Source organism: Stegostoma tigrinum, chromosome 30 (assembly GCF_030684315.1).
Source record: "Stegostoma tigrinum isolate sSteTig4 chromosome 30, sSteTig4.hap1, whole genome shotgun sequence".
NCBI classification, from domain to species: Eukaryota; Metazoa; Chordata; class Chondrichthyes; order Orectolobiformes; family Stegostomatidae; genus Stegostoma; species Stegostoma tigrinum.
Genome location: NC_081383.1, coordinates 17,835,008 through 17,848,565, shown reverse-complemented (window position 1 = coordinate 17,848,565; position 13,558 = coordinate 17,835,008). Strand labels below are relative to the sequence as shown.

General features: G+C 37.9%; 1 protein-coding gene across 4 annotated transcripts in view; it reads left to right on the top strand.

Annotated features, from left to right (window-relative positions):
• LOC125465982 (BTB/POZ domain-containing protein 2-like) overlaps window positions 1–7,756 on the top strand; it is a 39,379-nt gene extending 31,623 nt beyond the window's left edge. For all 4 annotated transcript variants that reach the window (XM_048560042.2, XM_048560041.2, XM_048560043.2 and 1 more), the window contains 2 exons: window positions 1,315–1,461; window positions 2,384–7,756. In XM_048560042.2, coding sequence (XP_048415999.2) covers window positions 1,315–1,461; window positions 2,384–2,545 — 309 coding nt within the window. In that variant the 3' untranslated portion in view covers window positions 2,546–7,756. The remainder of the gene's footprint in view (window positions 1–1,314; window positions 1,462–2,383) is intronic.
• Window positions 7,757–13,558: the final 5,802 nt, after the last annotated feature.

The window sequence follows — 13,558 nt, the reverse complement described above, 5'->3', positions numbered from 1 at the left end:
AGGATGTTATAAAGAACTCCTCCTGTTACTGTTCAGCATCAGTTATTGGAATCATTTGCTTATTTTAAAGGGCAGATGTGGCTTCTGTTTAACAGCTGATCCAAAGGATAGCCATGTAACAGTCTCCCAGTATTGCACTAAGGTGTTAAATTGGCCTTATTTGTTTTGGAGTTGGAATTGAGTCCACAGCTGTCTGATTCTGAGTTGAATGTATCACAAATTGAGCCACAGATAATATTGTAAAATTATACCATAATTATTACTAATGCTAACACAAGTCACTTCGTGCAAACATAAATTATGAAGGATCAGTAATTACATAGTCTATTACTAGATGAGTTTATACAAGAAATTTATATGAGAAACTTATGAAAGAAATGTGGCAAAATATGTTAGAAGTTAGAGTGAGAGTATAGCAGTAAGTGGAATTGACTGGGTAGGGACAACTAATTTACATTAATTTTAAACTTTGAGAAAACTCTTGCTCATAAGTTAAACTTCAAATTATATTCTAAAGTTCTAAAATTAATGAAATGTTAGAATAAAAGAATTCTGCTAGATCATCAGACTATCTTATAGGTCTTAAACAAACTTCAAAAGTTATACAAAAGCACCATGATTTTAAAATATAAATTGTCATGAAATGTGGACCTGGCAAAGCTACTGTTATCTCCTATCCTTTGGATGCCTTGAGTAGGTGGTGGTAGGCTCCCTTCTTAAACTTTGCAGTTCTCTTAGTGATGCTCATGTGGATTAGTTCGAGATTATGTCCGGTTCAGGATGGTTTTTTGATTGTTTATAAGCTTGTCTCAATCACCTTCCTATGATGGCATACCACTTGCTCTTCGTAGTACTGTTCATAGGCCTGGGGTATGCCAAGAGTAAGCTTGGCTAGAAACTGTTGTGTTATGTAGCAAATGTATCCTCTCTTTACTGAGACTGGTGAAAAGTTACTATCTGTATAAAGTACAGCTGACTGCATTTTCAAGCATACATTGTTTGGATGCTTTGGAATGATTTTGCTCCTTCTGTATTTTTGTCTTCAGAATAACTCCAGTTTTTGGAATTTCTAATATCTAATGCTTGTAAATTTCTTGATTGGCAACCTGCCATCTGTTACACATTTACAACTAGCATTCTATGGAGCTGCTGCTTTTAATTTAATTTGCATTTGGCTGTGAAGGATTTTAAATTGTGTATGTTTGTGTGTTCATACAGTGGCAGCTTTGCTCAAAATTGAGTTCTAAACTTACAGATCTTCTTTATTGATGGCATTTATATTTATTGTGGTTTATTATGTTTGATTCTTCTTAGATTATACATACAGATAGTAATACGATTTTGGGACAGAATGACACTGGTTTTAGCTGTGATGGGTCGTCCAACACTTTCAGGGTTATGTTCAAGGAACCAGTGGAGATTTTACCCAATGTTAATTATACTGCATGTGCTACATTGAAGGTATGTCATGAAACTTGTATGGTTTTAAAATTTTGCATTTACATTGTGTTTATTACTAGGAGTCAGTGGTACATCTCTTTCAAAATTGGCTGTCAAATTGTTGAAATTCAGTGTCAATATCTGTGGATGGCCATTGGTCTAATAACTGGCAATAACAAAGTTGAAATTCAGGCAAAAAGTGACCCGTGAACATAACAGTCTATCATTAAAATATAAAAAGACTTGTACTGTTACTTAATTTTGATGTAACATCACTTGTATGTCAAAAGCAAAGTATTTCACTTTCATCCAAACATTATTTAAGGTTTAAGATCTTTAAATTATTCCCACATGTCTTAAAATTTCCTTCCTTTCTGTCGCCTTTACCTTTATTTCTGTGTTCTTTTGTTTTAAAATGTGTAAACATTTCTCTTTAGTAGCAATACGGAATTTCTTGGGTAGATAATACTTGTCAGCTAGTGACTGCTGATGATGACATTTTTCTCTGTTTAGATTACTTGATTTGGTAGCTGTTCTGTACCTTTATTTTAATAGAAGTTGTGCTCTCTGAAGATGTAAGCAGTAAGAGAATCTTGTAGCCTCTCCCTTTTTATCCCATTCCTAAACAGGAACGTGCTGCATTTGTCTTCTCTTCCTATCCATTCCTCAAAATTGTCACACGATGAATGCATTAAACAGATGAGAATTCCTCTCTACTCTGCTTCAACCTGCGTGGTTATGTGACAGCACAGCTTTCTGTGACTTGAAGCTTGTTTGAACATCACTTTTACTGTTTTCAGAATTACTTTCCATTTAGTAATTTTCAGAACTTAAAATTTTTAAGTAGATGGATTACTTTTATTCATTATAGTTTAGTACAATTATTTTTTATTCCTGAAGATTTATTTGACTCTGATTCATTTGCACATTTATACACATACAGGGGCCAGATTCACACTATGGAACAAAAGGACTTCGTAAAGTCATCCATGAATCTCCAACAACGGGCACAAAAACAGTCTTCACCTTCTGTTATGCTGCTGGAAATAATAATGGAACATCAGTAGAAGATGGACAGGTTCCGGAGATTATCTTTTACACGTAGTTGAGCTCAGCAAGTCCTCAGAGACCTTGGCTAATCTGTCAAATACAAACTGGTTGTATGCTACTGTATATTTGAAATGAAGAGTAATGTGCCTACTGCTAGGCACAGGTTTTGAATATTGTGCTTTATTTTTAAATGTTATTGGCTGGCAGTATAAAGAAACAAGCTACCCCCCCCCCCCCGCCCCCTTGCTATCCCCCACCCCAGCTGTGTATTGTCACAGAATATGGGAGTATTGATATTGTGGTGCCAATTCTAAGCAAACATATTGCTTATTGATGTGTGAAAAGCACTTATGTAACCAGGGCTGTAGCAAAACTAAGTATTTAAGCCTTGAAGTTTCAGTTTAAACAACCAAAGTGTTATGACAATGAAGAAGGACCTTTTTGTGATGCTGGTCAAGGCCAAAGACATTATACTGAGGAAGGGGGAGCTTCAAATAAACATATATAACATGTTCTGTAAAAACTTTGGATTGGACCAGAAGCCTGTGATACAAGAAACAATATCAAGACTTTAAAAAGGGAGCGTGTTAACTTGTAATGTTTAATGAAGTGAATTAGTAAATAAAAACATGAGCATGTTCATCAGCATTGAATTGTAATTAGAAACCTGCACTATGTACTAACCCATCTTCAGCTCAATGCTGTTAACATTTGTAAACGGTGTACCAAACATTTCACTAGGAAATTAGTTCAGACTATTACCATAATGACATGAGTATGTCAGCTGTGTGGGTCCAATTTCCAGGAACATTACCTAATTTACTAGCATTGTCAAATTGTGATCGATGGTATATTCTGATGTTGATATATAATTAAAGCAAACGTACATATGTTTAGTAAGATTATGGCAAAATTTGCATGTTTTTTCCAAGTTAAAGATGATTTTGTATTCAGTTTAACAACCTGTCACTTAATAACTATAGTTCAAAATAAATACAGGTTGCCACTCACTCCGCATTCTATTTCTACCCTTTATACTGCCAACTGCAGCGTCATGCACTTTGAATTTCATTGAAGATGCCATTGGATTGTCAAACCTGCAATCTCCGTAGCTTTCATGATCAAATGGGATCAGAATCAGAACACTAGCAAATCTGTGAACGTGACATAATTGATGAGACAGTTTGAAGCAGATGATGTCCTCTGATTAGAAAGGAGTACAAAAGCAGATTAAACAATGTCAGAAGAATGTAGAGTGCTGTTTTACATCTATAGGACAGATTATTGTACCAACCTAAAGAATGTAAACAGTTGAAATGAAGAACCCATTCCCCACACAACTGATGCACCTAAGAGATGCTTATGCTAACTTCAAGCATTTCCCGGAAAACGTGTTATGCACAGAATATCTTGTGGACATTTATTCAATTATCTTCAGTTTTCTCCCTCTGCCCAACACACATTTTCTCTCTCTTCCCTGCAACCCCCTCCCCCAACCTGTTAAGCTCAGGATAATTGTGAAAGTCTGTTATTATAGGAGAATGTAACATTATTATGAACCGCTATATTGTGCAAATTTTCCATGAAAAGTTGTATTTGGATACCGCATTGGCTTCAAATTACCACTAGGGCAACATTTCATTTCAGAATTCATTTATAATCAAACACCATTGAAAAGAATAGTGTGTACCTTTTCAACACTGAAAACAGCTCATTGGTTCGTGTGTCTATACCAGTGCCGGTTCCACATTTGCACCCATTTTCTCTAATCCTATAATCCAGCTGTTTCCCCTTATACCTTTTAAACCAACTGTGGAATTGCACACCTGACCTGGCTCCATTTTAGCAATTAAACAAATATCTGTCAATGAATCTTGCGGAGAAGATAGAGTGTATGTTTATTTTTATGTCTTATCAACTGTGAACAATAATGCAGCAAATATTTTAATGCTTTCTAAAAGGTTAGCCACTCTTAGTGTGATTGAGCTAATGCATAAATAATCGCAAATTGTTATACTCAGAACAATTTGCATTGTTTTGTTCTTCAGTTGTCTTGGTGCTCTATTCAAGGGTGCAATTCTAATGTGCATGTTGCTCTGCAGGCACCATTTGATAATGAAACTAGGTGCAGAAAATGTTCATAACTAAAGGCATTGTAAAGCATTTATATTGTTAATATTTGGATGTGCAAGGCTGAACAGACAATGGTGCTAATTGGCCAACTATATTGGTGTAAAACTGGTAGTTCTGGCCATATTAAATTTAATCCTTGCTTTGTAAAATAAGATTTGGCGTTATTTTCTTTTGCCTAACAGATATCAGGAAGACTATTTTGGTGCCTAAGCCCGTGTATATTTTTTCTTTCCATTGGGATTAAGTCTGGTTTGTGACAGTGAGGAAATGAATTGCCTTCGTTCAAGATCTCTTATTCATTTTCACTGCCCCCCCCACAAAAAAAAGTCAATGGCTAAAATCCTTCTGATTTGCAATGCTCTCAACCATTTTATCATAACAATTCCAAAAATACCTTGGAGTAGAATTCAGGGACTTGCAATATGCAGATTCATTGCCAGTACTGTGAAATAGCTAAGATACCAGTTTGCTTCTTTTAAAAGTGTACATTTTTTTTGGTATATTCCTCGTGCTTAAACAATCAGTGCTTTTGATTTTTTTTTTCTTTGGGATTGCGTGATGGGGGCTTGGATCCGATTTCCTTTTAAATTGAAGTTAAGTTTATGATTTAGTATTGAACTGTAGTATGTTGTGATACACAGTTGTCTGCCAGAAAAGTACACTTTATTGCTGTGACTGCAAGTTTTTACGTTCAAAACCATTTTTTAAAATGAAACCTAAGAAAATGTTCATACCTTTGTGGTTTGTGTGAAGAAATTTACATTGCAGTACTAAATTAATAAGTACTTAAATATGTACAAAAAGATAAACAGCTAAATTAGAGAAAGGTAAGAATGTAAGTAAGTAAGTAATGAAAGTAAGAAATGAATGAAGCAATTCTTCTTTTGTTCCCCTACCTGGCATTGTTAAACTGTCTTCTCATCCTTTGATCACTTGAGATGATTTTAAAGATGGGAGACCAATCTAAAACTGAATTCAGCTGAATTCAAAATAGTTTATCAATTGTTTATCTCTCATGACAGTTTTTCTGTAGAATGTATTTTATGTAACAATTTCAGCCATATGGAAGTTAGTTTTTGTTCAGGAATGTTTATTTGAAGTGATTTAAGCTTTCAAAGGTTGCAGTAGGAGAGTGAAGATCTGAAGAAGGCAACTTTTGCAAGTAGGTAGGCTGATAGCCTGCTAGTGGAAACAAAGTTTCCGCCAGATTTGCAGATAGGAGGCACCTCCTTAGTTTCTGCTGATTTCTGAAGTGTCATTTCTGTGCAAAGTTTAATAAATTAATACACTCACTTAATCTACTGGAATCAGCTGCCAAGTTGAGCTATATATAATTGGAAAACTGGAATAAGAACAGCACACATCTGCAGTTAGCCACCATAGTGATGCACTGAAACTTAAAGGCTTGCTGAACAGCAACTTTGTTGTGGCCCTTTCATCAACCAGTACGCAAACCGTGGCATTACTTAACAAGATGATTTTTCCTTATTTTAGACTATGAATGTATCAGTAATTTTATTTTAGAAAACTGCCTATTAGCATTCACAAGCAAATAATACATGTAAATTAAAATGTAGTGCTTAATAATCTTAGATGCTATACGATGAATGTATAAAATGATCAAAAGTTTATCCTAAATGTATTCTGACTTCATAAGCTTCGAAAGCTCACTTTGTAAAGATGTCTACATACAGGAAGACAAGTGGAAGTGTACAGTGTCGTATTGTGTGATTGCATCGGTATGGAAATTCACCAATACAGTATGCAGACATTTTAAGGCTTTGTATTAGAAAATTTAAGAAGTAAACTAAAAATCATGCAGATAAGCTTTTGTTGTAAGCTGAAATACATAGAGTATCCGAATATTCCCAAAATGGATAAAGTGACAATATAATTCGGCTGCATCCTGAGTGTGAAGCCCTGTAACATTGATCCCAAAATGTGTTCCTCATAAATTTTGAAGAGAAAAGTCTCTAGCATAATTTAGTAAAGTCTACAGGATATAGTTGCAACAACCTCCTTGCCCACTTTCAATAGCCCAGTTTAAGAAAAAGCACTACAGTAGGGCTTTCTGTACTTGGCTTGACTGGTGATTTTCTGCTCTCGGAAACTTTAGGTGATGCCATAATATCAATTTAGTCCAGAAATTTTATGTATTTTCTGTTTTTCAGTGTGGTATTTTTGAGTTTAAAAGGACAAAACTTGAGTCAGTACGTGCAGTAGCTCCATTAGCTTTTATGGCCATTTAGCTTTTTTAAAACTGAATTTCATGATCATAAAATGTAGTTACTCTATATTAATATGCACTTTACAAACCACTGTAGAACCATACATTTATAGAAATCACTTTTTAGCAGCACCATTAGTTGACATAAGTGGTACTACAGTGCAGTCCTGGTATACAATGTAGAAAACTTAAAACCACAGTGTATTTTGTTTTTAATTCTATTTTGTGTGTCTATGACTTCGTTTGGTCTACAGGTGCCACAAAGTTCTTGGGATGTATAGTAATCTAATCGCCTCATCCAGGAGGCAGGTAAGGAAGCAAGCCAGTTGGTCAGTTAATGTTAGGATGTTTTGAGTAAGAAGTTGAAAGTTTGTTATGGTTCTCCTCACTTGGCACTGGAAATTCAGCCCCAAGTGTAACTGAGCAAGCATCGTTTTGAATATTTGTACATGGGTTGTGTTAATGGCATAAAGTGTATAAGAATGGCTCCTGGTAAAGGCCATATGTGATTCCTTGACTATAGTGGTGAGAGGTATAGAATAATGAATTGGTAGGAGGGAGTTAACCTAGCAGTTTTACCATCAGGGGTTCTGACTGAAGCTGGAATGCTACATGCATAGTCTTGACCCCAGAGACTGAATGCTGCTCCTCCACTCCTATCTGTTATTTTTTATATATAACACAGTTTGAATCTTATTCATTGACTTGTATGAATTGCTGAATTTAAAACTGCTTCAAATCCTCAAGAAATGTCAATGTGTGCATGTTACAAGTAGTATGACACCACTTAAAAAATAATCAGTGGCAAACATGTTTGATACATCCGAATGGTATGATAGTTGAGTACAAGCTCAAAGAGTTGTGTTTCACAAATCTACTTTGTTACAAATAAAGATTTTTAACGAATCAATCCTGTGTAATTCATCTTATTGTCCAATACGTCTTGCACGTCTGCAATCTAAATATTGCTGTGCCTTTTTAAAATAAAATTTGCAACCAAAATGGATTTGGATCGTTCTTTGCAGAAATGTCTTGGATTTCAAAAACATTTCCTTTTATTTACAAGCCAGAGCTGAACAAAATAACTCAAAAATAAAGCAAAACTATAAGATGTGGGATATCTGAGGTGAACAAAAAATGAAATTGCTGGAGAATCTAAGCAGGTTTGATGGCATCTTTTGGAGAGAAAATAGTGAACAATTTGAGTCCAGTGACTTGCTCAGAAGAAGACTTCTGAAGGTCACAGGACTATTGTGAATTTTTGCTCTTTTTAAAAAAGGCAATGTTCTGCAGTAAAGGGCAAACTTAGATTTAGCATGGGAAATTGTCTCCAGTTTGGAATGCTTCAGTAACATAGGAAAACATTTGGTAATTGGCTTGTACATAAAATGTAGGGGAGACTAGTGATAATGCCATTGGACTTGTATTCACTGACCCTTTTGTTTTCAAATAGTTTAGCCACAATCTCACTGTTGAATTTCATTTCCCATCTATCCCCAAATACTGTTGATTCTTTGCCTAACAATTAACTCCACCTTAATCATATTTAAGTCTACTAGTTCCATTGTCTTCTGAGGCAGAGTTGCAAAATTGCACAACCTTCAGAGGAAAAAAGGTCATTTCACCCCTTGATCTCAACAGGATCCTCTTGTGGATCAATGTGTTACAATGGGTTTATACACTACAAATCAATTTCTCCAATTCCTGTTTTGTATGCCTCCAGGTCGAGGAGAAAGCAGGAACAGGGTAGTGAGTTGGATAATTAGCTGTGATCATATTGAATGGCAGACGAGGTTTCAAAGGGCTTAATAGCCTACTTCTGTGCCTTTTTTCTGTTTTGGTCAAGTTGTCTATTTAAAAACAAGCCTGGACTGTCCAACCTAGCCTTGTTAGACCAGGCACTCATTCCAGTATTCAATCTAGAAGACCTCTGTTATGCTTCTAATGCATTTATATAGAGTCATAGAGATTTACAGCATGGAAATAGGCCCTTTGGTCCAACTCATCCATGCTAACCAGATATATAAACCTAGTCCCATTTGGCCCACATCCCTCTAAAGCCTTCCTATTCATATACCCATACAGGTGCCTTTTAAATGGTGTAATTGTACAAGAGTCCTCCACTTCCTTTGGCTGCTTGTTCCATACAGGCATCATCCTCTGTGTGGAAATGTTGGCCATTACATCCCTTTTATACCTTTCCCCTCTCCCCTTAAACCTATACCCTCCAGTTTTGGACTCCCCTACCCTGGGGAAAAATCTTGCCTATACCCCCCATGATTTTATAAACCTCTTTCAGGTCACCCGTAGGTCTCTCATGCTACAGGAAAAATAGCCCCAGTCATTTCAGCCTGACCCTATACCTCAAACCTTCCAACCCTGGCAACATCTTTATGAATCTTATGAACTCTTTCTAGATTCACAGTATCCTTCCTATAGCAGAGAGACCATACACGCACAAAATACGTCGCAAGTGGCTGAACTAATGGAACTGTTGGAAAACCTATGCAGCCGGAACATGACATCCCAACTCCTATACTCGGTGCACTGACCAATAAAGGCAAACGTACCAAATGCATTCTTCACTATTCTTTCTACCTGTGACTCCCTTTCGAGGAACTATGAACCTGCACACGAAGGTCTCTTTGTTCAGCAACACTCCCTAGGAACTTACCATTAGATGTATAAGTTCTGTACTGATTTGCCTTTCCAAAATGCAGCACCTCCCATTTATCTAAAATAAACTCCATCTGCCACTCCTTGGCCTTTTGGCCCACTGATCATGGCTCCCATTGTCCTCTGAGGTAACCTTCTTCACTGTTAACTATACCTCCGATCTTCGTATCATCTGCAAACTTATGAACCATACCTCCAATATTCCCATCCAAATCTTTTGTATAAATATTTGCTTAAATAAGAAAGCCAAAACAGTATCCAAGATGCAATTTTAATTTCCTGTGTAAATGAAATATGACATCTTTTTATGTCCAGTTACATAGGATTGCATCCCATTTGGCTTCTTGATGAGATGCTGTATCTATTTACTAACCTTTTGTGACCCATGCTCTAGAATGCCTAGATCCTTCTGCACATCAGAATTCCACTACTGTTTTCCATTTCAGAATTATCTGCTTTTACATTCTTCGTGTCAAATTAAACAATATCATATTTCCCACAGTATATGGCAGAATTCTGTCCACTTGCTCAGCCCATCATTGTCTTCACAACATACTTTCCTACCTATAATGAGCAAATGCAGTGGAAACTCAACAGTCTAGTAGTATCTATGAACAGAAAGAAACAAATTTAATTTTTCAAACCATTTCAGTTAATTATAAATCAGAGACAAAATTTTGTTAAGCAAAGATGTTAAGGGATATGGGCCAAAGTCAGATATGTGGAGTCACAGATCAGCCATGATCTCATTGAATGATGGAACAGACTTGAAGGGCTGAATGGATTACTCCTGTTCCTGTGTTCCTAAACCCAATATGACTTCGTTGGAACTGAAGGGAGTTGGAAAATGATGTTTTCTAATGCTGTTGACATAGTGTGTACTGCTATTGAGGGTGCCCACAGCAAAAGACAAAGGATAACGGTAGTAGAGGAGCGATATGGATTGAGAATAGATGTTAATAGCATTAAACAGGTCTGCTCTGCTGAGCAAACAAGAAAATGAGGGGAAGAAAGGGTTGTAATTTAAAGGAAGGACGATGTTCATGGACTGGTGCTGTTGGACACAACGTTGAGACCTGAAAGCTGTAAAGTGCCTGAGTGGAAAATGAGGTGCTGTTTCTTTGGGCTTGCATTGGGCTTCGCTGGATCACTGCTGCAAGCCTAGGTTAGCATGAGTACAAGATAGATTTTGAAGTGGCAAGTGACTAAAAGGTCAGCGTCATTCTTATGAACAAAGAAGAGGCTTTCAAGCAAGATGTTCCCTAATCTGCATTTAGTTTTACCAATTGGTGAGGTTGTAACAATTGCCCTTTTCTTTCCTCTGAGCTCATTGTCCAAGGCCATAAACACACCTTCCAGTTGAAGCAGCAATTTACTTGCACTTCTTCTAATCTGGTCTACTGCATTGGAATCCTTCTCTACATTGGTGAGATGAAGTGCAGATCTCCACAGCACTTTTGTTTTATACTTTCCTACTTACCTTGATTTCACTGTGAATCTAGCTACCATGCCATCACTTCCCTCATCTAAGTCATCGATATAAATTGTAAAATATTTAAGATCCAGCACAGACCCCTGTGAGACTCCATTTATCACATTCTCCCAATCAGACATGAACCCATTTGCACATTTTGGCAATATCCATTTTGACCCACTTTATTTTCTGTCAGCCAGAAAATGTTCCATTTATGCTACTTCTTAAAACTTGAGGTTATAATTTCTTCAATAACTTCAGAGGTGGCAATATCAAATGTTTCTGGCCTTTCAAACACAGTATGTGTTTCTGTGGATTGCCATCTTGCTGTGGTGGAGATGCTCGAGCGTTCCACTGATCCTGCCAATGCTGTCATGAGTTCTCAGCTCTTGACAGGGTCACCCGTGACAGTAAGGTCAGAGGGAAGGAACTAGACTAAGTTCAACCCAAAACAAGTCCTCAACTATGATCCCGATGGAAGTTAATTGTGTATGCTATCAATAGCTGCGATGGCTGGTGAAGGCTGCAGCAGTAAGGAGATCCCTGTTTGTCATGGTTTCCTTGCCAATGGAATTTGATGTAACTTCTATCAAAGGCGGAGTTTCTGTTGATGTGCAACAACATTCTCATGTTAAAAAACATCCTGCTCAAGGCGTCTACTTGAATTAAATCTACCTCCTGGAAAATCCTGTCAAAAGCATGGTTGAAGAAGTGGCTCTAGGATCAAACTCATCAGCCACGCACGACCCACAGAAACTATAACCAGTGACATGGAGTTTCTGGGTGGACAATCGTACTCGTTAGTGAGGGATTGCTGACGATGACAACTGGCTACTATTTATTTGAATAAATTGATTAAACACAACATACCTTTCATAAAATCATACTTACTCTCCACAAGTACCTTGAGTTTATCTAAGCATCCAGTTTTAATCTCTTTAATGATTGATTCTAACGGCCTATAGTGTCCTGTTTTAAGCCTCCCTCCCTTGGAAATGGTTCTGGAGACATGGGCTCAAAACCCAAGCAGCTGGTGGAATTTAAATCCAATTCATCCAAATGTAGAAAATGAAGCTAGTGAAACAAATCAGTTAACAGGTTGAGACAATACAGTGTAGAGCTGGAGGAACATAGCAGGCCAGGCAGCATCAGAGGAGCAGGAAAGTTGACGTTTCTGGTCGGGACCCCTCTTCAGAAATGGGGATGGGGAAGGGACCTCAGAAATAAATAGAGAGAGTAAGAGTGGGGCTGGGGAAGGAGGTGGGGTTGTGTTAGGTGAGTGTAGGTAGAGAGTGGTGGGGATTGATTAATGGGATGGGTGGGGAGGATAGATGAGAGAGAAGGTGGACAGGTTGTATCATGACAAGGAGGCCAGGATGAGAGAGCGGGTTGGACATGGAATGAGGCCAGTGGGTGGGGAGATTTTAAAAATTCATGTTTAGGCCAGCGGGCTGTAGACTCCTGAGGTAGAATATGTGGTGCTGTTCCTCCAGTTTGCAGCTGGTTTCATTGTGTCATTGGAGGAGGCCCAGGATGGACATGTCACCAAGGGAGTGGGAGGAGGAATTAAAGTGGTTGGCAACCAGAAGGTGTTGTTTGTCGTGGACTGAGCACCGGTGCTCTACAAAACGTTCTCCGAGTCTACACTTGGTCTAACCGACGTAGAGGAGATCACATTGAGATATACACTTTAGTACAGGTAGAATATAGTTTTCTGAAGTTTGATGACTCAGAGATTTTGATGTTACAGAGTTTGTGTCACTGAGGGGCCTAAAAATGGAATTCACCAGTTTTAAAATCTCTCCACCCATCGGCCTCATCCCATGTCTAACCCTCCCTCTCATCCCCGTCTCCCTGACCTGATACAACCTGTCCATCTTCTCTCCCACCTATCCGCCTCACACATCCCACTGACCAATCCCCACCACTCCCTACCTGCACTCAACTATCACCATCCCACCCAGCCCTACCCCTCCTCTCTCTCTCTCTTTTTATTTCTCAGCTCCCTTCCCCTCCCCATTTCTGAAGAAGGGTCCCAACCTGAAACATCTGCCCCTCTGATGTGGCCTGGCCTGTTGTGATCCCCCAACTCCACGTTGTATTGTCTTCAGCTCCAGCATCTGTAGTTCTTGCCATCTCTGAACTAACAGGTTGATCTGTTTTTGGCAGTGTCAATTAAAGGATGAATGGTGGTGAGCTCCCTGGTCTTCTGATTGTGTTATGGAACATTTTACACCTATCTCAAGAATGTAAACAATAGTACAGTTAGGTGTGAAATGTAGGGAGGAATAATGACATAAATATTCTGTGAATGACATTGGAGTAATTATGATTGAAGTTCAAAGAGATTCGGGGATGTTAGCAAATCCAATACTCAACTGTCAAATCACAGTGATAGAATGTTACTGTTGCAAACAGAATGTGGAATTATAATGCCAAATATCATTTTGTGGTGGTCCTATTTGAAGTGTGAAATTGCACTCTAGGGTTGTGCAAAAATATATGGGTCTGGCTTGCAAACTGATTTCATTAAGTTTGCAAAGATCTGGTTCCTTTGT